Source organism: Pseudonaja textilis, chromosome 4 (assembly GCF_049901715.1).
Source record: "Pseudonaja textilis isolate UNSWEBS1 chromosome 4, rPseTex1.2, whole genome shotgun sequence".
Classification (NCBI taxonomy): Eukaryota; Metazoa; Chordata; class Lepidosauria; order Squamata; family Elapidae; genus Pseudonaja; species Pseudonaja textilis.
Window position 1 is genome coordinate 15,747,525 of NC_141993.1, and position 26,770 is coordinate 15,774,294.

The 26,770-nt window shown below is 38.3% G+C and overlaps 1 protein-coding gene across 1 annotated transcript; it reads left to right on the plus strand.

Annotated features, from left to right (window-relative positions):
- Positions 1–384: 384 nt before the first annotated feature.
- Positions 385–26,358, plus strand: TSPAN15 (tetraspanin 15). The gene is made up of 8 exons (XM_026713508.2): positions 385–546; positions 9,125–9,310; positions 11,965–12,039; positions 17,055–17,150; positions 18,873–18,989; positions 23,611–23,658; positions 24,574–24,690; positions 25,168–26,358. The coding sequence occupies exons 1-8, from the start codon at positions 448–450 to the stop codon at positions 25,321–25,323; spliced, it is 894 nt and encodes a 297-aa protein (XP_026569293.1). The 5' UTR covers positions 385–447; the 3' UTR covers positions 25,324–26,358.
- The last annotated feature ends 412 nt before the right edge of the window (positions 26,359–26,770 follow it).

The following is a 26,770-nucleotide window of genomic DNA, read 5'->3' on the forward strand; positions in this document are numbered from 1 at the left end:
GTGACCCTTTGAGAGCTGTATGCAAAGAAATTTCAGGTTAATGTATGCCGATTAGTGTCCATTCCATTAAAGTTATTCTAAGGATTCCAAAAGATTTGGGGAAGTGGGAATTCAGTCAGGCCTAGCCCAGACTTTATCCGAAGCGCTTCCTTTCCGGCGACACGAGGAGATCCGCGGACCTCCGCTCAGGGCGTCGTTTCCAGCCACCGCAAGACACCCGGCCAGCAGCTTCCTAAGCCGTCCAGCCCGAGCAGGGCGCGCCCATTCCCTCCTCTCGGCTGCTGCTCTGCCGCGCTCGGCCACGCAGGCCGGCTGGCGCAGGCGAGCCGCTTCCATGAGGAGCCGCCGCTGCCGCTGCCGCCACCTACGCCGCCAAGTGTCGCTGCCTCTGGGCTGGCTGGCACGGAGAGTCGCAGGTGGCGGCGGCGGCGGCGGCGGCCGGGGGCAATGGCGGCGCAGGGAGACTCGGAGCAGGTTCGCTACTGCGCGCGCTTCCCCTACCTCTGCCTCAAGTTCACGCTCGTCGCTTACTCCACCGTCTTTTGGGTGAGTGAGTGCGAGAAGCGGCGGCGGCGGCGACGACGGCCGCTTGCCTATAGGCGTCCCGGGAGTCGGGAGGCCACGGGAACCCGGACCGGCTTGGAAAGGGCGGAAAGCGGACGGGAGCCTGAAGGGGACCCGCGGAGTCCCCGACCGCCGCGCTCGCCTCGCCGCCCCGCAAGCGCGCGAGGGATGCTCGGAGGGGGGGGGGAAGACGCCGCTTCCAGACCCGGGAGGGCCAACACAGGTGGTTGTTTCGGAGAGGCGGAGACTTTCCTGAGGGAAACGCGGCTCTCCGGGTTGAAAGCTGGGCTTATTGGGGAGGCGGCGGGAGTTTGGCTGCGGAGGAGGCGGTCGGCTGGCCCCGAGTTTCCGCGCAGTTTGGCGACCTCGTGAGCGGAGGGGAGGCCGAGCGTGGCTCGCGCGGTCTCCGCTCGAAATCCCCGGTCGGAGGCGGCCGCGCCCGGTCGGGGTTGAAAGCGCAATAACGTCCCTGCAAAATAGAGGAGGCTGAAGCAAAGTCCCCTTTGGCTCGCTTGGGGCACTTCACGAAGAGACTTTAACAGGACGGTGGCCCTTGTCAAGGAGCCCCGTTATTTTCCCCAAAGGGAATTCCTATTTACTCTCCGTCGTGCGTTTTAAATAATTTTAGTTTCGTCTTTAACCACCCCCCCACCCCATATTGTATTTGCATTGTGTCAGTTAATAAAGGTGGATTCTGAGTTGAGTTGTTCCTAATCAGCATCAAAAAATGTCGCCGCGCTATCATTTAATTCATTTAAATAGTTATTTTTCTTTATGGTCCAATACAGGAACAGGTATTCTATAGACAAGTTATCAACCAGATTTTACTCTCAGGGAGAAATGAGGAGCATAAATGTCCTACTTGGGGCAAAAGGACGACCCCCCCCTTTTTTTTAAAAAATGTATTTCTTTAAAAAGACCTACAGCCTTTATATTTTGTATAATAAAAGCTAAGTCTATGGGTATGTCTTTCAGATGGTTAATTTAAAAAGATTACTGTTTTTTAAAAAATAAGTAAATCAAATTAGGCATACTTTTAAAATAATGTTAAAATAATAAATTATTAATTTGTAATTTATGTTATGACAAATAATAAAAATACAGTGTGTGTGTCTGTCTGTCTGCCTGCCTGCCTGCCCGCCTGCATGCATGTATGTATGTATGTATTCGGATAAATAAAATACATCTTTTGGGGAATGTACTTAAAACACCTGCTTGAGTGGCAGGTGGTAGCATTGGGCAACAAGAGCCTTATGCTCAGTACCAGTTGCTCCCCTTCCTGGATGGAGAGTTGCTGCTTGCTGTCACTCATTAGCAATCCATCATTTGGATAATTGCATTGTGGTCTGCATGAAGCCGCCCTTGTAAAGCATCTGGAAGCTTCAGTTGATACCGAGTGCAGCAGGGGATGCATCTTTGTCCATCCGTGTAGGACCAGTGCTTAGTGATCTTAGTAAGCTTCTGGGTACAATTCCAAGTGCTGGTTGTCACATATAAAACCCTACATGGAGTAAAGACTTACGTTTGTGGGACCACCACTCTTCAGTGGCATCTGCCTGTCCCGCATGAATGGGCAAGTTTGGGGTCACTTCCCTGGAGCAAGGTCATCTGGCAGGACCCAGTAGCTCAGCCTTTTCCTTTATCCAGCCCAGTTTCTGAAATGATCTCCCCTCCCTTCCCTGATCCCATTGGCTTTTAGAAAGGGGCAAAATTATGATTCCCTCCCAGTCATTGGGGCAGATGTAACAGAAATTTGATATCTGGTTGCTTATTATTATTAATTTCTGTTTTCTTTTGTTTTCTTGCCCAGAGTCATTGGGTAGCCACATAAATTTCAGAGATATATAAGTTGGGAGACAAATGTAAAATGGGCAACAATTAGTCACGTAGATCCTTAAACTACATCATAAAATACCGCATATTATTCATTTTTTTGGATTTAATACTCTTTTTTCCCCCCTCTCCTATTTTATTCTCCTTGAGCTGAATATAGGTAAATTTTGGAGGGAACAATTTGTGAGCTTGTACTGATGTAAAACACTTTGCACGTTGCTGATGTCATTGACACAAACAAATATTTATGAATATTCATGAATAAAATCTATTTTGATAAGACTTGTGATTGTAGAAAATCCAAACTTGCGTGATGAGAAATACAGTTCAAATATCATTACTCCCACATTCTTTTCCCTCTGTGTAATGCCATATTTTCCAATATAGTTGCAACTTAAAGCTTTTTATATGCTTTTTGCTTTTTGCACAATTGTAATGAATATTGTGCATTTTTGATTAATTAACCATCAAATACAGATAATATTAACTGTCACGTGTAAATATTATTAAAACATAGCTGACAGTGGATTGAGTGTTTTTGGCTATATGTATTGTGATTTATGAAGTAGTTAATGAAACTAAGCTACGTCTTCTTATGTTGATCAGATAACACTGATTCCTGCGGATTACAGAGATTAGTTCATGCAATTTTTTTGACATTTTCAGAAGCAATTCTTGCACGTGCTCCCTAGGGCTGAGAGAGTGACTGACCTAGATGAAGGATTAGAACTCAGAGTTTTCCAGCTTTGTCAAACTGCAATTTAACACTCCTTTTCTTTTTAGAGCAGTTTTTTCTTAAATGCTTTGTTCTCAGGACGCTTTCCCATTTTTAACAATTATGGAGGACTCCAAAAGAGCTTTTATTTGTCTAAGTTATGTTTATTGATATTTACTGTATTAAAATTAAAAGTGGTGCTTTCTTAGAAATTTACTCATGAAAAATTACAGTATTTTTCATGAAAAAATATACTGTTAATAAATAAAAAATAATGTGGAGTTACATTGTTTTAAATTTTTGCCAATATCTTCAATATCTGACAAATACTTTTGACTTCATGGACCCCTCAGAGGGTCTTGGAAGATTGGATGGAAACTGAACAAGGAGAGATTCAACCTGGAAATAAGGAGAAACTTTCTGACAGTGAGAACAATCAACCAATGGAACAACTTGCCCTTGGAAGTTGTGGGAGCGCCATCAGTTGAGACTTTCAAGAAGAGGTTGGACTGCCATTTGTCAGAAATGGTGTAGGGTCTCCTGCTTGGTTGGGGGGGTTGGACTAGATGACCTATAAGGTCCCTTCCAACGCTGATTATCTGTTATTCCTAGGACTCCTCTGGCAATTGTTTAAGAAACACTGCCTTAGAGTAAGAACCTAAAGCTTGTTTGTAAAAAGTAAACATATTAATTTTTTTAAAGGGAGGTTATGTCCATCTCTTGTTTAGTAAACTCATGTTAAACTAAATTTTCAGATGAATAAATTTTCATCTTTGTGTGGTCAATCAAGTTTGTGGTGGGAAAAATATATGTTTATGAATATGACCCTCATTTCAAAATTTAAATATCAGAATGATAAAGTTGGGACTATTGTATATGAACTCATTTCATATTCACAACAATATAGGATTTTAAAAGGCACTTTAATTGAAAGAAAAACTCATATGAAACATAACATATTTTAAATATATTTTTAAGAAATACACTTCACTATATATATTTCAAATATTCTTGATACTTGCGAAGATATATTAATTAGAAAGGAAGTGCCTTGAAGGGCTGTAAATAGAATATTATACTCAAAAATGTTTAGTTGCTTTATGCCCTTTCACAAAATCATAAGAGATATTTATAAACTTTTTTTAAATAATAATGTTCATTTGCAGAGAGATTACTTATTTTTATACCTAAACAACCATAATAATTTATTAAGCTTGTAGGCTGCCCAATTCTTAACGACAACCAAGTAGAATACAAGAAGCATACAAGAAATACATTACTTTTGTTCTTCAAAAAAATAATAAGTTGAATATAGCTGAACTAGTTTCAAAATGACATGTTGGTAGTGGAAATCCTGGAATTCTAGAATAAATTATTTAGAAAACAACATTTCAATACCATTGGGAATTGTCGTTCATGGTTTACCTAGTGAAAATATATCCACTGTTCTGTATTCAACGGAGAACTATATGAGCAGCATGAAAAATTAATTGAAGTTTATACTGTATATGACTGCACTTTCCTCTCCAAATAAGGAAGTTAAAAGCTTTTCATCTCTTCCCATTGGAATACCAGTTTGAATCAGATCCTTTTCAGTATTGAAAACGAAACAAAATTTGTAGCAAGTCCTGAAAGCAGCATATGTGACTCTTAACTCTGAATTAATGTGGAAACATGCTTGATAACACCTGTTGTTATTTCTTGATATCTTGAATTGTTCTAGACTCTTTAATATATTTGAAAGTGAGACACGCACATACATTCTTCCATATTTCTTTTCTTGAAATATTTTCCTTTAAGATTTGTTTTCTGTACTATTAAAGGAAATTTCCCGACAATAGGAACATTTAACTAGTGCTTCCAGAAGCTGTGGGTGCTCCATTGTTGGAGATTGTTAAGAAGAGATTGGACAGTCATTTGTTGAAATGGTATAGAGCAGGGGTGTCAAACTCATGTCACGGTGGCGTCAGATGATTTATCAGGACTTTTTCCCCCTTCGCTAAACTGGGTGTGAGTGTGACCAGCGCGTGACGCGTCCGACCTGTGGGCCGGGAGTTTGACAGCCTTGGTATAGAGTGTCCTGCTTGAATAGGTTGGACTAGAAGCCCTCCAAAATCCCTTATAATTCTGATATTCTGTTATTATATTAGGTTAATATAATCTGGGTGTTGACTGCTGATGAAGAAGTGTTATGGTCCTTTTGTTCCCTTTTTGGCTTATTGTCTCTTTTGCACAGTATATAGGCATTGTTGATGTTTATGTATCTGTTGATGTCCAAATTGTCAGAGTGCCAGGCTTCTGTTTTTGGACTTTATTTGGTCTAGAATAGTCACAGTTTCCCAGTTGAAACTGTTGTTAAGTTGGTGCATATGTTTTGAAATTAAAGCGGTTTTCGTCATATCTTCTGACTACTAGTTGATGTTTATGGATGCGTTATACTACCCTTCTGTCTGTTTGCCCTACATAGTGGCTCTTGTAGTCTTTACACTGTATGTTGTAGGGCAGGGGTCTCCAACCTTGGCCACTTGAAGACTTGTGGACTTCAACTTCCAGAATTCCTCAGCCAGCAAAGCTTATGCACGCCCCCTACAGACCTCAGCAAAGCTGGCTGAGGAATTCTGGGAGTTGAAGTCCACAAGTCTTCAAGCGGCCAAGGTTGGAGACCCCTGTTGTAGAGGACTCCTGTTTTTTTCTTCTGGGGCTGCTGGCTCTTTTGGTTTACTTAGGATGTTTTGGAAGTCTTTAGTTGGTTTGTGTGCTACACTGATTTTTATAGTCGGTGGTTTCTGATACGTTTTTGATATATGACAGAGTTATCCTTTTAACTGTTTTTGTTGGTTGTACTATATCAGGCACTTTTTGATGAAATTGGTTGGATATCCATTTTGTTGGAATATATTGCATAGATGATCTGTTTCCTTTTTCTGCTGTTTACGGTTGCTGCAATATGTTTGTGCTCATCTAAATAGAGCTCTTTGTTAGTTTATTGTATTAATTTTCTTTTGGCTGTGAGTATATTTATGGACTTAGATGTAGATCTTTTTAGACAAGAGTTTATGCTCACAGTGCAAACATGCTTAAGACATTTATAAAAAGTTTACCAGCTTTCTTGAAACTCACATTTCATTTTTTTCTCTTGAGTAAACATGTATTGACTTACTTCCTTACTATATCACATTTCTAACTGGGTGAAGAGTAGTTGGTTGAGTGCTTCTTGTATTTAAACTACTTCAGGACATGTTAGATTAGCTGTGTAGTGTTTGTAAGAGGAAGAGGAATAAGAATAAGACTAATTATTGCATTTCGTTTAAGAGCTCTGTCTTGGTTTTGCTGATTATTAACGAAATAAATGTTATTGGTTCAATTGGTCCAACCTTCTAGTGACATTTCCAAATTTTACAAACCCAGCTAGTACCCTACTGTTTATGATTGTGTAAGAGTACATATTTCCAGTATGCAGTACTAGGCTCAATTGTTTGAAAAACTTATTTTATTTATTTTATTTTATTTGTCAATCGCTTACAAGATAATAAGGATAAGGATAAACATAGTTATGAATACATGAAATGAATACATCTAAGAAAAATAAAAGAAACAATAGGACAGGGATGGTAGGCACGTTGGTGCGCTTATGCATGCCCTCTACAGACCTCTTAGGAAAGGGGTGAGGTCAATAGTAGACAGTCTAAGGTTAAAGTTTTTAGGGTTTGGGGAAGAAACCACAGACTCAGGTAGAATATTCCAGACATTGACCACTCTGTTGCTGAAGTCGTATTTCCTGCAATCAAGTTTGGTGTGGTTAACCTTGAGTTTGTATCTATTGTTTGCTCTTGTATTGTTATGATTGAAGCTGAAGTAGTCATTGACAGGTAGGACATTGCAATGTACGATTTTATATACTATACTTAGATCAGACCAAAGACGGCATCGTTCTAGATTTTCTAGGTCTAGAATTTCAAGTCTGGTGGCCTAAGGTATGTGTCTTTCAATGATCTCATGCATCTTTTGATTCAGAATGCAGCAAATACAACCTCTGTTCCCATCTTTCAAGTCAACAGCCATAACATGGAATTTCCTCTGGATTTCCACATTCCTCTTGAATTCTGTTCAACTGCTGAATTCATTGTTGAATTTGAGTTGGGAATCAGATGAACTCTACTTTGAAAAAATCAGTCTGCTCAATAGGTCTGAAATCCAGCTGCCAGTAATTGCTTTGTGATCTAATCACAATCCTTACAATTCAAATTTTCCTCTGATCCTTTATAATTCACTTATTAGATGACCTGTGACCCACAGTGTTGGCAAATTAAATTAGGAATCATAGTTAATAAGTGCAGTGTGAATCTAATTTTTAAATCATGAGATATACGTAGTATAGATCAGTTGAAATCTCTTTAATTGTTTTTAAATAAATAAAATGGAAATAAGTGGAAAGAAGTTTAGGGTTTTGAAAAAACTGTAAAGTACACAATATATAAAAATACATATTTACTATAGATTACATTTCATTCCTGCATTCCTGTAATCCTTTAACAATAGAGATTATCTTCAGTGGGATATCAAATAACAATTAACCAGAGGCAGAAGAGTTGCTTCATGCTTTTTCAAGAAACATTACATGCCAACATATTTCTTTTCTTTGGATCTATTTCCTCTTATTTTCAGTTGGGTAAGTCTACTAAGCCTTTCTCCTCCTTTACATATGTCGAGATGTAGAAACATGGAGTCTTCCTTGCATAGTATGGTTCTTCTAGATAGAAACTAAGCTAGATTGATACCTGTTTGCATAAGTATATACTAGGGAACATGAGGTAATAACATGAGTCAGATCTCTTTCAGCTGAGGTGCAGCTATAACGCCCCTCACTGATCAACTGACTCACTTGGCATGGGTGTCATTCTTTGCACCAGTTCCATCTTGCTTAATTAACAAGGTGTGAAAACAAGGAAAACAATTTGCAGGTACTAAGTGTCCATGCAAAAGTTGTGTTGCCACTGTGTAGCCCAGGTGGTCATTAGAGTGGATGCTAGACTGCAGGTAGTCCTTGACTTACGACCACAACTGAGTCCAACATTTCTGCTGCTAAGCAAGGCTGTTGTGAAGTGAGTTTTGCCTCATTTTATGACCTTTCTTGTCAGAGTTGTTAAATGAATCACACTAGTTGTTAAGTCAGAAGGTTGCAGTGATGATCACCCAGGACACAGCAATGATCATAAAATACATGCCAGTTTCCAAGCATCCAAATGTTAATCATGTGACCATGGGGATACTGCAATGGTCATAAGTGTGAAAAGTAACTTTTTCAGTGCCACTGTAACTTCGAATAGTCGAATGGTTGTAAGTTGAGGACTGCCTGTATCACCATGTTCTGGATCCCAGTATCCAAGCCTGGAAACTGGGGAAATCCAGATTGGGTAAAAAAGACCACAATGAAGAGGATAGGAAATACTTGTCATCGTAAACAAGCTTCAAAATGCTTGTTTGAGGTTGTGTCATACGCAAAGAATCAAGACCACATGTTAAATTCTAGTTAAGATTTATTGCTCAGGCTTATCTGCAAGAATCTAGTCAAGTAATCAGCATTAAATTGGCACTAGGTAGGAGTTAATGGAATTCAAGGGGGGACTGGACAACGCTTGTGACAACACAAGGACTCTAGGCTGATTTCTCTCTTGACTCCCCCTCCCTCAGGCCCTGCCTCTTCTCCTACAACTTGTTTTTCAAAGCGGAGGGTGGAAAGATTTGGGTTTTTTTGGCAGAAATCTGAGGGAAGTTGATGAGTGCTCCTTATTCCCAGCTGGCCAGGACAGGTGAGATCTATCTGGCATCTATTGGTTCCTTTTGAGCATTGCAGGCTTGCAAAAAAATAAAAGTAAATTAGCCTATTCCAATTGCATATTTTGGATTAGTGATGCTTATCAAATGTATTGTACTTAGTTATCAATGAAATGCACAGAATTTGTAATTTGTAAGCATATGGCATTCCCCCCCCCTTTTTTTTTTCTGTTGCAGTTGTTAGGGGCGTTTGTCTTAGCTGTGGGCATTTATGCAGAAGTTGAAAGACAGAAATATAAAACTCTTGAAAGTGCCTTCTTAGCTCCAGCGATCATCCTGATTCTCTTGGGCATCGTAATGTTCCTTGTGTCCTTCCTGGGAGTATTGGCTTCTCTGAGGGACAATATAAACCTTCTTCAAGCTGTAAGTACTTTTATTTACATAGAAGTCTATTTTCCTTGACCCTTCCAAAACCCTTTCATTTTCCTGTCTATAAACAGTTTTAAGAATACTCGTCTAATAACTTCCTTCAGAAAGTAGCAGAAAGAAATTTCAGTGGCTCATTGATGACTCATATCAGTCTGCCAGTAAAGCAATTTATATGACTCCTGATAGGGATCTGGAAAAAAAATGCTTTTAAAAAAAGAGTTAAATGGAGTACAAAAGTAAGATTCATTTAAGAAAATGCAGGCCTTTAAAGGCCTTGATTCTTAATTAATATTTAACCCATATTTAATCAGCCTCCCTCCTGCGTGTCCTGCTCCTTTTTTGCCCATCTTTTAATTCATATTGCTGTATTTTCATTGTTTATTTTATTGTTTCATTGCTCTACTGTTGTTATGTGTAGATTTTTTATAATTTTATGTTTTGCTATTGTAAGCTGCTCAGAGTAGCCCCACAATGAGATGAGTGGCAAATAAATTTAATAAATAGATAAATATGCTTGCATAAGGTAATGTTAAAAAAACAAGTCAAGACCATTCAAAACACTGTACAGTCTAGATCACGGGTGTCAAACTCACTGTGTCACGTTGCCATCACATGACGTTTTGCAACTTTCATGGGGCTAGGGTGGGCGTGGCCTGCGTGTGATGCATCCGTTCCACGGGCTGATAGTTTGACACCCCTGGTCTACATCTTTCGTAGAAATTAAGTAAATCTGAGCAAGAGTCTTTTACTCTTTCATGCTAAAATCTTGTTCACTTCCTTAACAAAATTATTTTGATGTAAATTATTTGTTTTCTTATTGATAATTTAAATTTAAATGAAATATTTTTGAATTTAATTATAGTGCCAATTAACCATTTATGACTAGAACTGTTATTAACGTTTTGTTAGCCTAGTGGCTGAGATCAGAATTAGAATTGAATAAGTGTAATAGTAACCTTATTAACTGCATGATGATGATGATTTTAAAAATCCAGAAATATCTTTTAATAAAGATATAATTTGAAGTGGAAATTATAGGATGAGAATTTGTTGTTTCAATACATGTTTCAGGCATAAGGAAAAACCTGATTAGTAGTTATGAAACTTTTGACCTGTGGAAACAAATTTGTGGTGATTTTTGCAATCTTACACATATTGTAATCATCAGAAATGTTTGTAATCAAGTAGTACAAACCTGGGAAAGTCTGTTGTACATAATTAGATGCAGCTGGTGTTTAAAAATTAAATTTGTAATAGTTTTGAGAATATGTAATTATGTAAAACATACTTAGCTTTTTTGAGACATTAGTGTTTAGAATCTAGAAAAAAAATTGAGCAGAGAATTTGATGGAAAAGGTGAAGGAAATGGATGTTGTTCCTTATCCACTGGTTTCCATCAGCCTTGTGTTTTACCACATAAAACCTCTGTAAAGGAATTACGGCACTATGTACAAATCATCCTTATTAAAAAATGTCAAATATTCCACTCATCTATATTTCCAACATAATGGCACTTCCTGTCATTTATTTCTTGAGAGAAGGCTTTTCCCAATCTTTGTTGTTTTGCTGTTTGTTTCCAAATATGTTTTACCTTGAGTGAGTGACAGGAAACGGCTGTTTTCTTTAGAATCGTTCAAAATACAGTTATTTCATTGCTAGGACATTAAAAAAGGCCGCCAAGGAGCCCATCTTTTCAGGAAACACAAGAACAGAATGTCCTGTGGTGGGTGCTTTAAAAAAATAATCATCTGTCTGGTTATGAGAGAGCTACATTGTTGGTAAATTGAGATAAGGAGGACAAAGGGTTTCGGCTTGATAAATATAGTTTGTACTATTGTGTATATATTCAGAGCTGCTGTTCTGCTGCTGTTCAAGACAGGAAAACTGTAAGGACTTGCAAAACCTTTTTATAAATAAGAATTGAGAATTTGTTGGGAATGGTACACAAATAAGAGGAACAGCAGTGATATTTCCTTGCAAACAAGAAATGAAGGTAGTTTTTGACTTATGATCACAATTGGGACCAGAACTTCTGTCACTCATTGCCATGGTCATTAAGTGAGTCATCATGTGACCACACCTGTCACTGTTTTGCACACTTGCAGCATCGCCAGTTTCCGTTTAATTTAACTCTTGTATTTGTATAATTGTCCTGAGGCGAGTTGATCTGCAGTGAGCTGGCTGTGGCAAGTTACCGTATCTCACTTTTTGCCTGGAACGGTGTGTTTCTATATGAGATTGGGAAAAGGGTAACTTTTCTCCTGCTGCTTTCTCAGCTGAGTAACTTAGAGCAAAAATCTTCCCCAAGGCATGGCTAAAGTCTAGGGCTGTGGGCAATGTTTGGACAAAAGTGTCAAAATAGTGGCTGTAGTGGTGCAATCAAAGCTCTGCCTGACTCACACAAACACACATGATGAACATAGAAACCAAGTCGAGCTTCAGCCATACATTACAGCCATCATCCTGTCTTTTTTGACCATACCCTGCAGACATTCTCTGTGAGAACTTAAATACACTAAACTAATCTCTACTTGTTCTGAAAGTTATTCTAATTAAATACTGTAAAAGTAAACATTCATCATTTCAGAGCTAAGGCTTTTGGGTTGTACAAGTTTTATGTAATTTTTTAAAAAATCCTTCTTTTGCAGTTTATGTACATTTTGGGCTTTTGTTTGCTCATTGAACTAGTTGGTGGAATTACAGCCTTAATTTTCCGAAATAAGGTAAGAAAATGATTTGCCAAATTAACCAGTTACAGTTAAATTAAAAAAGAATCCGGATTTTGCATAACTAATATATTAACATTATTAATTAAATTGAATGCATGTATATTATTAACAAAAATATTGTGAGAAATGGCTGCAGTGAAGACCAATTTAGTTTAAATTTAAATTGTAATTAAAATTTAATAATTAAAATGTACTTAATTAAAAACTAAGTGTCTGAAATAAGATGATATGTAGTTATGGCCAAGTTACAGAAGAACATGCCAGTTGCAGGGGTTGATTATATTTGGCTCTGAGAAAGCACATCATAAACTGTATTTTGACATTTATTCTGCAAACCAAGCAATTTTTTTTTTCATTTTGTACAATTTATTCTGCCATGTTTATTACTTTGCTTTTGATGTTATCTCAACCAGAGTAGTTTTCATTAATTTTTCTGGCTTTCTGACATATTTTTAACTACCCTGATAACCATGAAGTCTAGAAAAATTAATTTCTTTGGAGTTGGAGCCAGTATCTAATACAATATCCTGTGTGCCTTCCTGCAAGTATCTGTTTACTCATTTGGCTTTCTCCCTTGCACAATCTTTAACTCTTTAGAATATTTTCACTCTGGAAATTTTGAGCTTTGAAAATTATTATTATATAAATGATAGTATTTTCATGTATTAAAATAGTGATGGATCTGTTGCGTCAGTGAAATATTGATGATTGGGTATCATAAATGTGTCTTTTCTCTAATGTAGTTTTTAAAAGGCTGACAGCTTTCAAAATTAAAATCAATGCCTGAAACCTCTGATAACGAGCCCAAAACTGAAACCAGCTGTATATATGCCCCTAGGAAGCCTATAAATATTTACATTGCTTTAAAAAGACTTAGGCAGGTAAAGGTCTATATCAGTGGTTCCCAAACTTTTTCAGTCCACCGCCCCCTTGGTGTTACAAACTCATCCTCAATTCCCCCCACCCAGGGGCGGGATTCAAATTTCTGTGGGCACGGCCTAATTTGAGGGTGTGGTTTGCTAGCCATGTGATTGGGTGGGCGTGGTTTGCTGGTCACATGACTGGGTGGGCGTGGTTTGCTGGTCACGTGACTGGTGGTGTGGCTTGCTGGTCACGTGACTGGGTGGTTTGGTGACTGGCAAACCAAATAGAAGGGGTCCTCACTTAATGGCCGGTTGCTTAGCAAGTGTTCTAATTTATGACTGGCCTCCCCAGAACTACTTGACCTGTTTTTGGAGTTTTGACAGCCATGCACACACATATACACATACTCCCTTCCAACCCTGCTGGAGCAGGTCATTGGACTAGAATCAGCAAAGCATCTCTGATTAGATTCTAGTAGTGAATAAAATCTAATCAGAGATGCTTTGCTGATTCTTGTTGATTTGTTTTATTTGTATTTCTTTATTTTATGTTGCTGAATTGCACTGACATGTGTGTCCCTTCTTGTGCACAACCCAGAAGCTTTTGTGATTCTTTGCAGCAAAAATTACTGACCTCTGGCTTTGCTCTACTTTTCAAGGTGCTGGCCTCGCAAGTCCACCCCGTTGAGCCCGGTGCACTGGAAGGGACCTGCCCAAGCAAGTCCGAGCAGAGCGGTGCACCAAATCAATGGGGTGAGCCTGGGAGAGGGAGAGAGAGAGAGAGAGACCTGATGCATCAGATTGAAATGAGGCCTAGTTTAGAGGCCCTTTTCCACATTGAAACATCTTTGCCAGCATCTTTGGCAGCACATTGAAACATCTTTGGCTTCTATTAATTAAAGCTTTTTTGCGGACGAAACATGGCCAAGACTATCAGGAAGCTCTCACATTTTATTGAGGCTTTAAACAGGATGCATTGGACCAGATCTCCACCCTAAAAAATTACTTTTCCCCAATGTATTACAGTGCCAATTCTGAAGAAGGCAAAATCAAAATGTACTGGTAAATTACAAGGAGAACACACACACACACACACACACACACACACACACACACACACACACTCTCCCTTCTAACCCTGCTGGAGCAGGTGATTGGACTAGAATAGATATCTCATTATCTTTCTCCTCCCTCCCTCCTTCTTTATTTCTTTTTCTTTCTGTCCCTTCCATCCCTCTTCTTTCTTTGTCCCTTTTTCTTTCTTTCCCTTTTCTCTTTCTCTCCTTCCTTCTCTCTTTCTCTCTCTCTCTCTCTTTCCTCTCTCTTTCCCTCTCTCAGGCTCACCCCATTGATTTCGTGCACTGCTCTGTTCGGACTTGCTTGGGCAGGTGCCTCCGGTGCAAGGGGCTCAATGGGGTGGAACATGGCGGCGGGATGTTTGGAAAGGAGAGCAAAGCCACTCTGGCTTTGCTCTCCTATTCCCAACGCTGAGTTCAGGGCGCCGTCCCACTGCCCCGAATATGGCGGCGGGATATTTGAAAAGGAGAGCAAAGCCACTTTGGAGAGCAAAGCCACTCTGGAGAGCAAAGCCACTATTCCCAATGCTGCGAAAACGGCGGTGGGAAGTTTGAAAAGGAGAGCAAAGCTACTCTGGCTTTGCTCTCCTTTCCCAACGTTGCGTTCGTGGGCGGAGCTCCTTGCACCAGAGTGTGCAAGTCAATGGGATGATCCTGCGGGGCCTTGCCTTGAATGCGGCGGCAGCGACATTTTTTCTCACCCCTGAATTGTGCCCTGCCGCTCACCTCCAGCGCTCCCCCTGCTGCCTCTTAGCGCCCCCCCTGCCGTCCCCCTTGCCTCTCAGCGCCCCCCAAGGCATCCCACTGCCCCCCAGGGGGCGGTACCGTCCACTTTGGGAACCACTGGTCTATATGTTACCCATGGTATGAAAAACCCATGGTATTTCATTATACTTCAGGGATTTTCCTGATGTAATATGTGTGCAATAATATAGAAACAATAGGGGTCAAGGATATATTGCCATATTACCATGCCCTCTTCTCTGCGGAGCCACACCACAGCTAACCCCACACCAGAGTTTATGCTTGGTGGGCTCTTCACCGGCACTCCTCCCCTGACTAACTACTAGCATTCCTGCCCTACCTCGTTTTCCTGGCTGATTCACTGCAGGATGTTTGTCCTTGGGCAATTCACTGTGCGGGACACCTAAATGCACCTCCCGGTGGCCGGGTGAGGCAGGTGGGAATTATAGCAGTTGCTGGGTGGGGCCACCGGCTGCGTGGCATCTCCAGCCAGGGGCCCTTTGAAGCGGCAAAGAGGGGCCGGAAGCAGGACAGCTCTCTCCCACCTAGCCCGACCCTCTTCTGTAGAGCTGAGTAATTCCCAACTTTGGCCAGCAACTCCAGCCCCACTGCCCTCCGCTGCTTCCATTTGGTCTGCAGGTTGAAGACAGTTTGGCTTGCCTGAATGTTACATTCAGGCCTTTCCCTTAAAGAAGCGCAGATGCAGCAAAGTTACTGCAGGGCTGATGGGTCTTAAAGCAGGATATAGTACAGCTACGGCTGGGGGGGAGAGATCGGTGGGCCCAAGTGGGACACCCGAGGATGCAGAAGGAACTGTCACTTGAAAAACCACGGGGAAAGATTGGCAAAATTCGGAGAGTAGAAGTCATGATCGCCCACTCTTGTTCTAGATAAACTAGCAGGATGGAAACTGGCTGCAAGACATCTAGCTGGAAAATGAGAAACCATAACGGAAGTAGGACACTTCCAGGTCTACCTCACAGATTAACTTCAGGTTGCATTGCCACCACTATTGAAAATTTTCACTTTGTAACCATCTTCCACGAAACACAGTGAAACAGAGGAAAAACAGTACAGTTGGAATACTTGGAGAATTAAATCCCTCTAATAGAAGTAGATGAGTTGTTTATTTAGACGTTTATTTAGATCCTGAATATGAAATGAATAACAAAAATTATTGCATAATGATATCATCTGGAAGATCTCAAAAGGAACCATCACTTTGTAGTACTTATAGTTTTTAGTAGTTTTAATTTGCTTGTTTATGCCCTTGAGTCAGTGTTGATTCCTGGCTAATATGTGGATAAGTTCTTTTTTGTGGATAAGCAGTTTTTTTGGCAAGGTTTTTTTTTTCCCAGAAGTGATTTGCCATTACTTGCTTCCTAAAGCTAAGAGAGACTGACCGGTCCTAGGCCACTTGGCCTTGTGGCTAAGGCAGGGCTAGAATTTCCAGTCTCCTGTTTTTTTTTAGTCTGGTATTTTTAACCACTTTACCAAACTAGCTCTTTGTCTGGTAGGAATAATTCATGATTTTTCTACAGCTTGGTCAAGCTGATTTGGCAAATCATTTATTTGCTTACACAATTATCAATTTACTGATTGATTTCCGTTAATAATTTATACAATTAAATTTAATATAATGTCATTTTTCTAAGATGAAGGCAAGTGACATAACAGTTTAATAAATAAATTTAATTTTGTTAGAAAAATAGAAACTTTACTACTTGTTAAAAAACACATGAAGCTCCTCTCCCTTAATATCTTTCATTTGTAGCTTCGCTGATTAATTATTTCATTAAAATAGTTTCTAATTGACTTCATATCAGGGCCAGGCAGCTTTTAAATTGCGCTGTGGTACAATATTATTGTTTCTTTTGCTTCTCTACAGAGCAAGCAGGCGTGGGAAGGGGTAGGAAGGTGGTCAAAAACGGTCATAATGGAAGCTGCAGCCATGTGGCCAAAGTCCTGCCCTTGTTGATGTTTGATCAAAACATTTGGTCACAGGGATTGATCATACGGTTACGGCTACCATATTAACTTTGTGACACCCTGTCAATTACAAAATAGGGAAGAGATCCGGAGGCACATAAACAGAGGTGCTTGGGGAGGGCAAATGATGAAAACAAGGTTGTGCTGTTGCATTGTAAATTCCACCCCTTTTGTATCTATCACACATAGGAAAGGGATGGAGCTTGGGTCGTTTTGATGAGAAAGTACAATTTTGCAGAGGCTTCCAAGAAGCTGTGTTGTCAACTACAGTACTCAGCTTTCTATGAATATATGCTGACCCATTTTACTTTCACTTCTTTTTTTTCTCCTTTTAAAGACAATTGAGTTCTTAAATGAAAATATCGGAAGAGGAATTCAGAATTACTACGACGACTTGGACTTCAAAAACATTATGGATTTTGTTCAAAAGGAGGTTTGTTTTTCAGTATCAACTCAATCGTGCCCAAACTGCTACAGATTCATTAATATTCTAGCAGTTGACAATATATTTTCCCCTGTAGTGCCTTCAAAATTGCCAGAATTTCCGGAGAGACATGCTAGATTTTGTGATTTGGTGATTGCACGCAAAGTCTCAAAAATAATTTCAGTTTAAATAATGCATTGTACTATGGTGTACATTCAGAAAAATAAAATTCATTTGATAGTAAAGTATTTAAAAGCTTTTGTGGAAATCTGCCAGAACTGCAGGCCATTTCTGCTGCTTCCATGAGCAACTTCCATTGAACATAATAAAATTAATGGGTGACATCCAGTTGATTGCAAACAGAAGCCATCTATCAGCAGAAAGAGAAAGAAAAATTACTTTCTCTAGTTCCTTCTAACCATGATAATCTCTATTAGTTTATGTTAGTCTTGACTCACCTACACCAGATTTCATCTCTGATGTGTTATAAATCAGTTATAAAACTTGGGTGCTTGTGTGGCTTTCTTCGTTGCAATATATAGTTTATATTTAACTATATATAGCTTTCCCACTGATTTTGATAACTCTAGTCTGTAGCTATACAGAGAAAATTCTTCATTAGCCGTTCAAGTGCCACTGCTCTAGAAATAGTGGATGGACAGGAAGTCCTTTCTCGGATGACGTAAGAAAAGGGATAACTGGAAATTTCCCTTCTCTATTTCAATGCAATGCTGTAGAAATAATATATTAGATATTAATATGTCTGCAAGAGTGACACATTGCCATAATAAAATTATGACATGATAAAATTATGATAAAAGACTATCAAAGAATGGATATTTATTTGTTAATCATTTACACTACAGTATTACAAGTTACAGCATAATTATAAACATATTTGATCTGAAATAAGCCCCACTGAATTCAATAGAATGAAAGCCTGGATGGAGTTGAATGTTTTGATCAATAAGAAGTTCGTTGAAACCTGAAACTCTTAGTGAAGGAAATAGGCTGTTAAAATTCTCATGAACTTGTGAACCCCTTATGATCATATAGATACATTGGAACACAAGCTGAATGGAATGAATGTGAGGTGTGGAGGAGCAGTGATATTTTTATTATAATTTATTATATTACGATATTACAATATTGTTTTAAACATAATTAAATTAAATTACAATGGCAATCTTCTTTATTTGGAAGAAAAAATGAATTTGTACAATTTTACTTCTTTCCAACTTTCACATTTTTGTGTGTGTTTATTTATGGTAGGATTCAAATATGCACTGAGATTTTCAAAGATCTTTAAAAAATGTAACCATTTAATTTTTTTACATTTCTTTATTTTTGACCTTAATGCTGTTATTTTTAAAATTCAAACTAACTCACATCCTTCATAATTCAACAAATGTCTTCTTGCCTACTGGTGTACATGTACACAGATATAGGCAACATACCCACAATATACTACTTAATCACTAACCTTTTGAAGTATACAATAGTTTGGGATTTGACTGAAATCTAGTCAGATCAAATCTTAAGGCCTTATTTCCCTATAAAATCTTTTCCAAAACTGTTTTTTGAATATTATTGCTTATCACATACTACAATATATAACCACTGTTAACAGGTATTTTTTTCCTTGACTGGACTATGATTTCTAAATGAGGAATACTTACATTCTGCAGCGATACTAAGTATGCTACTTTATAATATCCCTTTCTCTTAAAGTTCAAGTGTTGTGGTGGAGAAGATTTTAAAGACTGGTCAAAAAATCAGTATCATGATTGCTCTGCTCCAGGACCGTTAGCCTGTGGAGTCCCATACTCTTGTTGTATAGCAAATAAGGTAAAAACAATGCATTATTCTCAATTAATTGGGAAGCTTTTTTAGTGTTTGTCACATTGTGTAAAATCAATAGTTTTTCTCTAAAAGCTGAGCTTGTCAACAAAAAGAATCATCTGTGGAAACATTCATAATAAAGGTGCAGAGAAGAGCAACAAAGATATAAAGGGTCTGGAGGCTAAATCATATGATGATGAACAATTGAAGGAACTAGGTGTGTCTAGTCTAATAAGGGAGATATGACAGCAGTCTTCAAGTCCTTGAGGGACTGTCACAGACATGAGGGAGTTGATTTATTCTTCAAAGTACCTAGTAGTGGATAGAAGATCATTAAAGAGAAAGCTAACCTAGAACTAAGGAGAAATTTCCTGACAGTGAAAATCAGTGGAATGGTTTACCTCTGGAAATTGTGGGTACTCCATTACTGGATGTTTTCAAGAAGGGATTGGACAGCCATCTCTCTGGAATGGAAGTTGGACAAGGAAAACCTTCAAGGTCCTTCCCAACTCTGTTGTTCTATATTCTGTGTTCTATCAATCAATTTATTTGATGTGAATCAGTTTGATATACGGTACTATTTAAAAGGCTAAGAAAGCAGAAGTTATAATGGGTGACTTTGGGTTGGTTACGCTCTCTTACCTCAGATGGTACTGGAAGATTGGTCCCACAAATGTTGCCAAGAAACATTTATTCATGTAGTTGCTAGAAATCTAGACTGACTTGAAGAATTATAACACACAAAGATTGTATGAAACAAATAGAAAGAAAACACCATTTACTGTTATATAGAAATAGCTTTATGCATATTAGGAACATAGATTCTAAATAAAATTTCCCTAACGAGAATTTGAATAAATAGGATAAATCTAAAAATAAATCTTGTTACTAGACTACACATGAATAAATCTAAAAACAAATTAATTTATTTGTATTGGGCTATTTTACTGATAAAGAAAAAAAATTGCTTTATTAAAAATATTTTTGAAGCTAGTGAAGAGCCAGATTTTTTTCCTTCCAGCATGTCATTGAGGCTTATTATATGATACAACTCTTTTTGTGACAGTCACAAATGCACTATGAAATATGGCTTTTTAAAGGCCATACAATTTTAATAATAAATTCATATCCAGAATATGTATTATTACAGTTCATGAACAGAAGTAAATCTGGGTTCAGTAATGCTAAGTTTATAGTAATTTAGCTCTAGGCAATAGTTTTTGGAGATAAACTATCTGTAATGCTCTGATACAATTATCAATAAGAAAAATGTAAACCATCTATTATCAGATAATATCAATACCAATGTGAGGGTAATACCTACTGTGTGTTTTTCAAATACCTTCAGAAGGATAAAAATAGCAGTGTTCTACTTATAAAATTGACATTATAAACACCTATAATAATACTCCGGAACATCTTTTCAAAGCTGTCTTGTATTATACACATTTATCTGAAAGATGGCACACCACTACTCTAAAAATAAATCAAGCCAAATAAATATTAACTGTTTGACATAGTTACCAAAAGTAGCTTGGCTTTTTCACTGGAAAAATACAAATGTGAGCAGCAGTTATTCATTTATTCTATGGTCATGGAAAAATATAATTAATATGGGAGGTTGGTGTTTTTATTTTGGGGCAAGTTTCATGGAATAGATAAGATCTGAATAATAGGCTTTGCCACTTCACTGAAACTCTGTTAGGATCAAAAAAGCTGATTTTTTTTGCTATCTATAATAGTGTACTTATCAGGCCTAGGGAAGGATGTGGTATGACTCAAGTCCATTTGCAGGGCTGTCAAACTGATGGCCCGCGGGCTGGATGCATCACATCATTATTTGCAAAGGCAAACAACGATGCGATACGGGATCGAGTTTGACACCTGTGCTCCAGCATAAGACATTTGATTTTGCATCATTATCCTGGGACATGTATATTTGCCAACGTTCAACTAAGTACAGTAGAGCTATGAAATAGCTGACACAGGATAAAGCTGAGTATGACTCAGTCCAGATCCTTTCCCACACCTTAACAAATAGGAATCTAAGGGCCAATGTTTGCAAAATTAAAGGTTGGCTGTGCACTAGGCTAATGCTAAAGATACATTACTTTATAGCTATCTGGATGCTTGTATTGCTGGGTTAAGCTTGACTAACGGACTCCCAGACTTTAAGCATAAAAGGGCAGGACTGCAAATAATCCTAACACTATTCTTAATAAGCCCTATTTTGTGGGTATTCATTGTGGTAAGTAGAGTAGAAAAAAATACATGGAAGTTAGCAGATGGTTGGCATCTTAAATGTCTCATGCTGCTTGTCAAAATCTTATGACACTTTTAGTTTTCTTTTAATACTTTGATCTTTGTACAGGTAGGCATACATAAGAAATACAGGTAGAAATACAGACTTAACAACCATAACTGAGCCCTAAATTTCTGTTGCTAAGTGAGACAGTTATTAAATGAATTTTGCGCCATTTTACGATCTTCATTGCCACACTTGTTAAGTGAATCATTGCAGTTGTCAAGTTAGTAACACAGTTGTTAAGTGATCCAGTCTTCCCCATTGGCTTTGCATGTCAGAAGGTTGCAAAAGGTTGCATTGACTCAGGGCACCGTCATAAATATGAACCAGTTGCCAAGCATCCAGATTTTGATTATATGACCATGGGATGTTGTAACAGTTTTAAGTATGGAAAACGGTCATAAGTCACTTTTTTCAGTGCCACTGTAATTTTCCATTTATAAATGAATGGTTATATCAGTGGTGGCTAACCTTTTTGGGCTCCTGGGCCAAAAATTGTGTGCGCGCTCACATGCCAGCACCCAGAAGGCAATGTGCATGCCCCCCACGCCCCCTCACGCCCACTTCGCATGCGTGCGCAACCCTCCCCACGCCGCCGCCTCACCTGCATTGCGCCTCCCAGCTGATTTTTGGCCTGTTTGAGGCCTTTTTCGGCCTCCCAGAGGCTTGAAAACAGCTTCTGCAGCCTTTGCAGGCCGAAAAATAGGCCCGTTTTGTCACTTCCGGCCTGCAAAGGCTGCAGAAGCTGTCCTCAAGCCTCCGGGAGGCCGAAAATCATCTGGGAGGCCGTGCATGCGCAATGAGGTAAGTTTACCTGTGGCACGCATGCCATAGATTCGCCATCATGGGATTATATGTCAAGGACTACCTGTAAGAATAGCTAACCTTGGCATTAATCTGTTTATTCAGCTGCCTGATCGATATACTGGGAGCTAAATCTTAAAAGCCTTGTGGTAATGCAGCTGTAATCGTCCCCACTCATGGCTTTGGGTAGCTTCTCTCTTTGACAGAGGTTCTTCATCTTATTGGTGGACACTGGTGGTTTCTGAGACATTGAAAATTCCCTGTGACAGACCTGGTAACCAGCATATTTATATGTGCTCTGTTTTAGGAGCATATAGTAAGTAGCAGGGCACCCATGGGAGTAGGAAAATAAAGTCAAGGAGGTGCATGTGACTAAGAAATGGAAGGCCTGCCGCTTTAGATATGCATTGTATAAAAAAAACAAGCGGGGATTTAACTAAATGGTTGTAGCTGCCCTTTTGGCTTTTTTTGCTCTCCTGGTACAACTCTGGATACCGTAGTAGAAACTTTTAAATCACACTGAAGCTTGTGATATAAACCAAAAGACCTTTGTCTCACAACAAAGAAATACTGTCGAGGAAAAATATTTAAATTTATATATATATATTCATTGTAAATTTAAATTGATAAATTGATAATGACTATATATAAATAAATTGGACAAGCATGTTCCAAGTATGATTACTTGGAAGATAGTACTTAGGTAGGAAGGGGTTATTTGGGTACTATGTGAAACAATTGACATGGGTGGAAGTTCTGGTTTTTTAAATAGATTCCCTTATTTCTGAAGGGTTAGTATTCAGAGTATAATTCCAAATAATTTGTAACTTACTTTGCTCAATTCAACTCATGTTATTGAGTGCTCTTGTTCAAGATTTAAATATATGGAACAACAAACCTGGAATTTTCAGGTGTATTCAGGGAAAGATTCATGGCTTAAACCTTTCACAAGCTGTTTTCAAGAGTGGTCTAATGAAATCAAGTTTCTGGAGGAAAATGGTTGAATGACCAAGTATGTACAGTAAATCAACAAACTGAAATGTACACTTAAACAAATATTATAGATGTCAAAGTTATGTATAAAAGCTGGAGCATTTGGATACTAATAAATTTTATCCGATTTACAATTAATTGTAATAATTTGGATGCAGGGAGGTTCCAAATATACTTCCTCTTGAGATATTAGAAACCTAAAAAAATATTATTAAGAAAGTTAATAAAATTATTTTAAAAGATATTTAAAAACTTGGCAAAACTGAATAGTGATTTTTCACCTTTTAGTGTTTTTGTTAGCTACTTGAACATTAACAGAAAACGTTTTTCATACAAGTGAATATTTTTTACTCAAACTATAATACACATAATGGGTTTTAATTTTCCTTATTTACTTTTTACTTCAGGAAAAGTTAAAAAAATGTGATTATGTTATAATTTTTATATCAAGTTCTAAAACAAGCTATGTAAATCTGTTCATGTTACATTGTAAATAAATGTGTTTATATGTGTTTTTTCCTCCAGACAATGGTCATTAATACCATGTGTGGATATAAAATGATGACTGAAGAGGTAGGGAAATGAAATATTTAATATTTGTGTGTGTGTGTATGTGTATGTATGTATGTATGTGTATATAAATTTAGCATTTTATAGTCAAAGCGTTCCCAGAAGTAACGTATGACTGTGAGAATTGGACCATAAGGAAGGCTGAGTACCAAAGAATTGATGTTTTTGAATTGTGGTGTTGGAGAAGCTCTTTGATGGACTGCAAGGAGATCAACTCAGTCAATCCCAAAGGAAATCAACGCTGAAGGTTCTTTGGAAAGACAGATAGTGAAGCTGAAGCTCAGATATTCTGGTCACCAAATTAAAAGAGAGAACCCATTGGAAAAGACCTTGATGTTGGAAAAGATAGAAGGCAAAAGGAGAAGGGGAGGGCAGAGGAAGAGATGGTTAGATGGTGTCATCGATGCAGAGAACATGGGGCTGGGCAAACTCAAGGAGGCAGTGGAGAACGGCATGGTCCTTGGGGTTGAGAGAATTCAGACAGGACTTAGTGACTGAAGAACAAAATGTAGCACTTAGCAATTTTAAGGATGGCTAACTTTATGCATTTTTAAAGGGGATAATAGCCATCCACTACTTTCTTTTGTCTTGTGCTCTTTATTTTGTTTTGGCAAATACACCCACAAAAAGGACAGTACGTAAATTCCAATGTTCTTTGCCATTAAAAGCTTGATAAAAATACTGGCTTCATGGGAACAGACATCAAGGAGAACAGGATAAAATGCAAGGCCCATCCAGATTTTGAGAGGTAGTGTGGGATAGCATTTAGTTTTAATTGCTACTATATAAATAATATCAGCCATAAAACAAGGAGTGAATTGCACACCCTTTCTCGTATCCCTTCATGATTTAAAATTAGGACCCTTAAATAAAATGGAAATACAATTGTTAACAAGGTTGTAATTCATTCCTTTACAGCGCCTGAGTGTTCAGCACATCATATATGTCAGAGGATGTACAAATGCTGTATTCATTTGGTTTACGGACAACTATGCTATCATGGCTGGAATTTTGCTGGGTATATTGCTTCCACAGGTAACTCTTTTTCTAAGACAGATGGAGTATTGCCCTTCCTTCCTTCCTTCCTTCCTTCCTTCCTTCCTTCCTTCCTTCCTTCCTTCCTTCCTTCCTTCCTTCCTTCCTTCCTTCCTTCCTTCTTTCCTTCCCTCCCTCTCTCCCTCCCTTCCTTCCCGCATCTGAATCTGGGTCTAGATTCTACCACCTCCTTTTGCCCAGGTTTCTAGGTGGGCAAGGAATCCTGTACCACAGATTGCTGCAGAGTCCTGCCTGGTCAGGAACCTCTCCTGATCATAGGAGAACCAGCTAGAACTCACAACTCTTACTCGCCATCATTACTTCTTTGGGCTTTGTGTAATGTCCCATGATACAGTGTCAAAGCTGGACAAATCATAGGTTCTTGCTGTCCCCTAAAGGGCTATTAGATGACAGGGGAGGACAAGAGGAGAAAACAGATAGTCTGGGAACAATTTTGTTTGTTTGCTTGCTTGACAGTTTTTTGGAGTGTTGATCACTTTGCTGTACATCACCCGAGTAGAAGACATAATTGCTGAACACAAGCTGAATGACACTCTGCTTCAAGGAAGGAGGAGACAGAGGGATGATTATGAGCCAGGAGGAGCTGGGTGCTGTATGTGTTTTCCTGAGTAACACCAGGTTGCCCTTGGAACAAGACTAACAGTTAATGTCCCCTTGCACTGTGCCTTGAATGTAAACTTGAATGGACTGTGATTTGTAAGTAATAGATGACAGACGTCCTGACACTTTCCAGACATCATTAATAGAAGGTATCTCTACATGTCCCTTATTACAGTGAGATTTGTTCCTATGTTGAAATCTGTTTTCTTTTGTGACATCCCAACAAATCTAACCAGTTTCCTGCTGTATGATAATCCAGGAGAGAAATAATAGTAATTTATTCTAAGGTAATTATTATATACAAACTGACTTTATACTTAATTGAACAGTATATATAACAAGATGAAATTAAACTTTTTTCCCATTACTGCTAGAATATGGCAAGTCAACCAGTGCAGGAAATGTTTCACAAATCCAGATATATTGATTACTCACCATAAAATGATTCTGTGCCACACACACACTTCTTTTTTTTTAATGAAAGGATAATATATCTGGTTCCTATATATTATTAATTGGGTGAATTCTTGCTTTTCCAAAAACTTGGGTTTGCTGCAGTGTTGTTTTTAAAATGAGCATAATTTTCAAGCTCCTTGTGCAGATTACATAATCACCACTGCAAATCATAATACTGTAATTTTCTGGGAATAATCTAATGTGAAGTCTTGCGTAGGAGTCTAGGTAAACACAGTTAACTTTCCAATTGTTTCTGTGTTGATTCCTAGACAATGAAGTATTTTAAGGAACTGATTTTTATCCTTGTGCAATCAACTTTTCATGATGCTTTTAGCAGATAACTGGGAATTTTAGGGAGCCTTTGCTGTGCCTTTTGTACATTCCTGATCTAATCCACTGTGTGATCACTGTGTTAACTAAAAGCTGCTTATTTTGATGCCAATTTTTAAATTTCTGTTTTTAACTGTATGGAGTTTCATATATTTGATATCCCTAATTAATATATTTTTCTTCTGTTTCTAAAGAGAATTCAGGGGTGTACAGATGTGCCACTGAAAAATTATATTGTTTACATGAAAAATAAAAGTTATGGTTTTGTAAAATAAAAATATAATTTTTTCGCTATGGAGTTGGGGAAACTGAGTGGGTCTCCTGGAATAAAATGTTTCTGTCCTTTTTAAAGGCAGTGATAGTTCTCCCTCTGCAAAAAGTTAGCCTAGAAATGTTGCATGTAATTGACTAATATCAACAAGACATACATTATTGCAACAGCATTCTCTAGTCAACAGTTTTAATAAGTAAAATACATTTTTCTCGGTGTTGACATAAGTATGGCTAACCTTGTGTTCACTTTCTTCCTCAAGCCATAAAAGCAAAAAGGTAATTTGACAGACCATTAACAAGTGGCAAATAAATTCTGAAATATAAGCTGTTAGAGAACAGATTTTGTTCATATTAATCTGTTGTGAGTGCTCATTCAAAGGATGTCTTTACCAATTGCTTT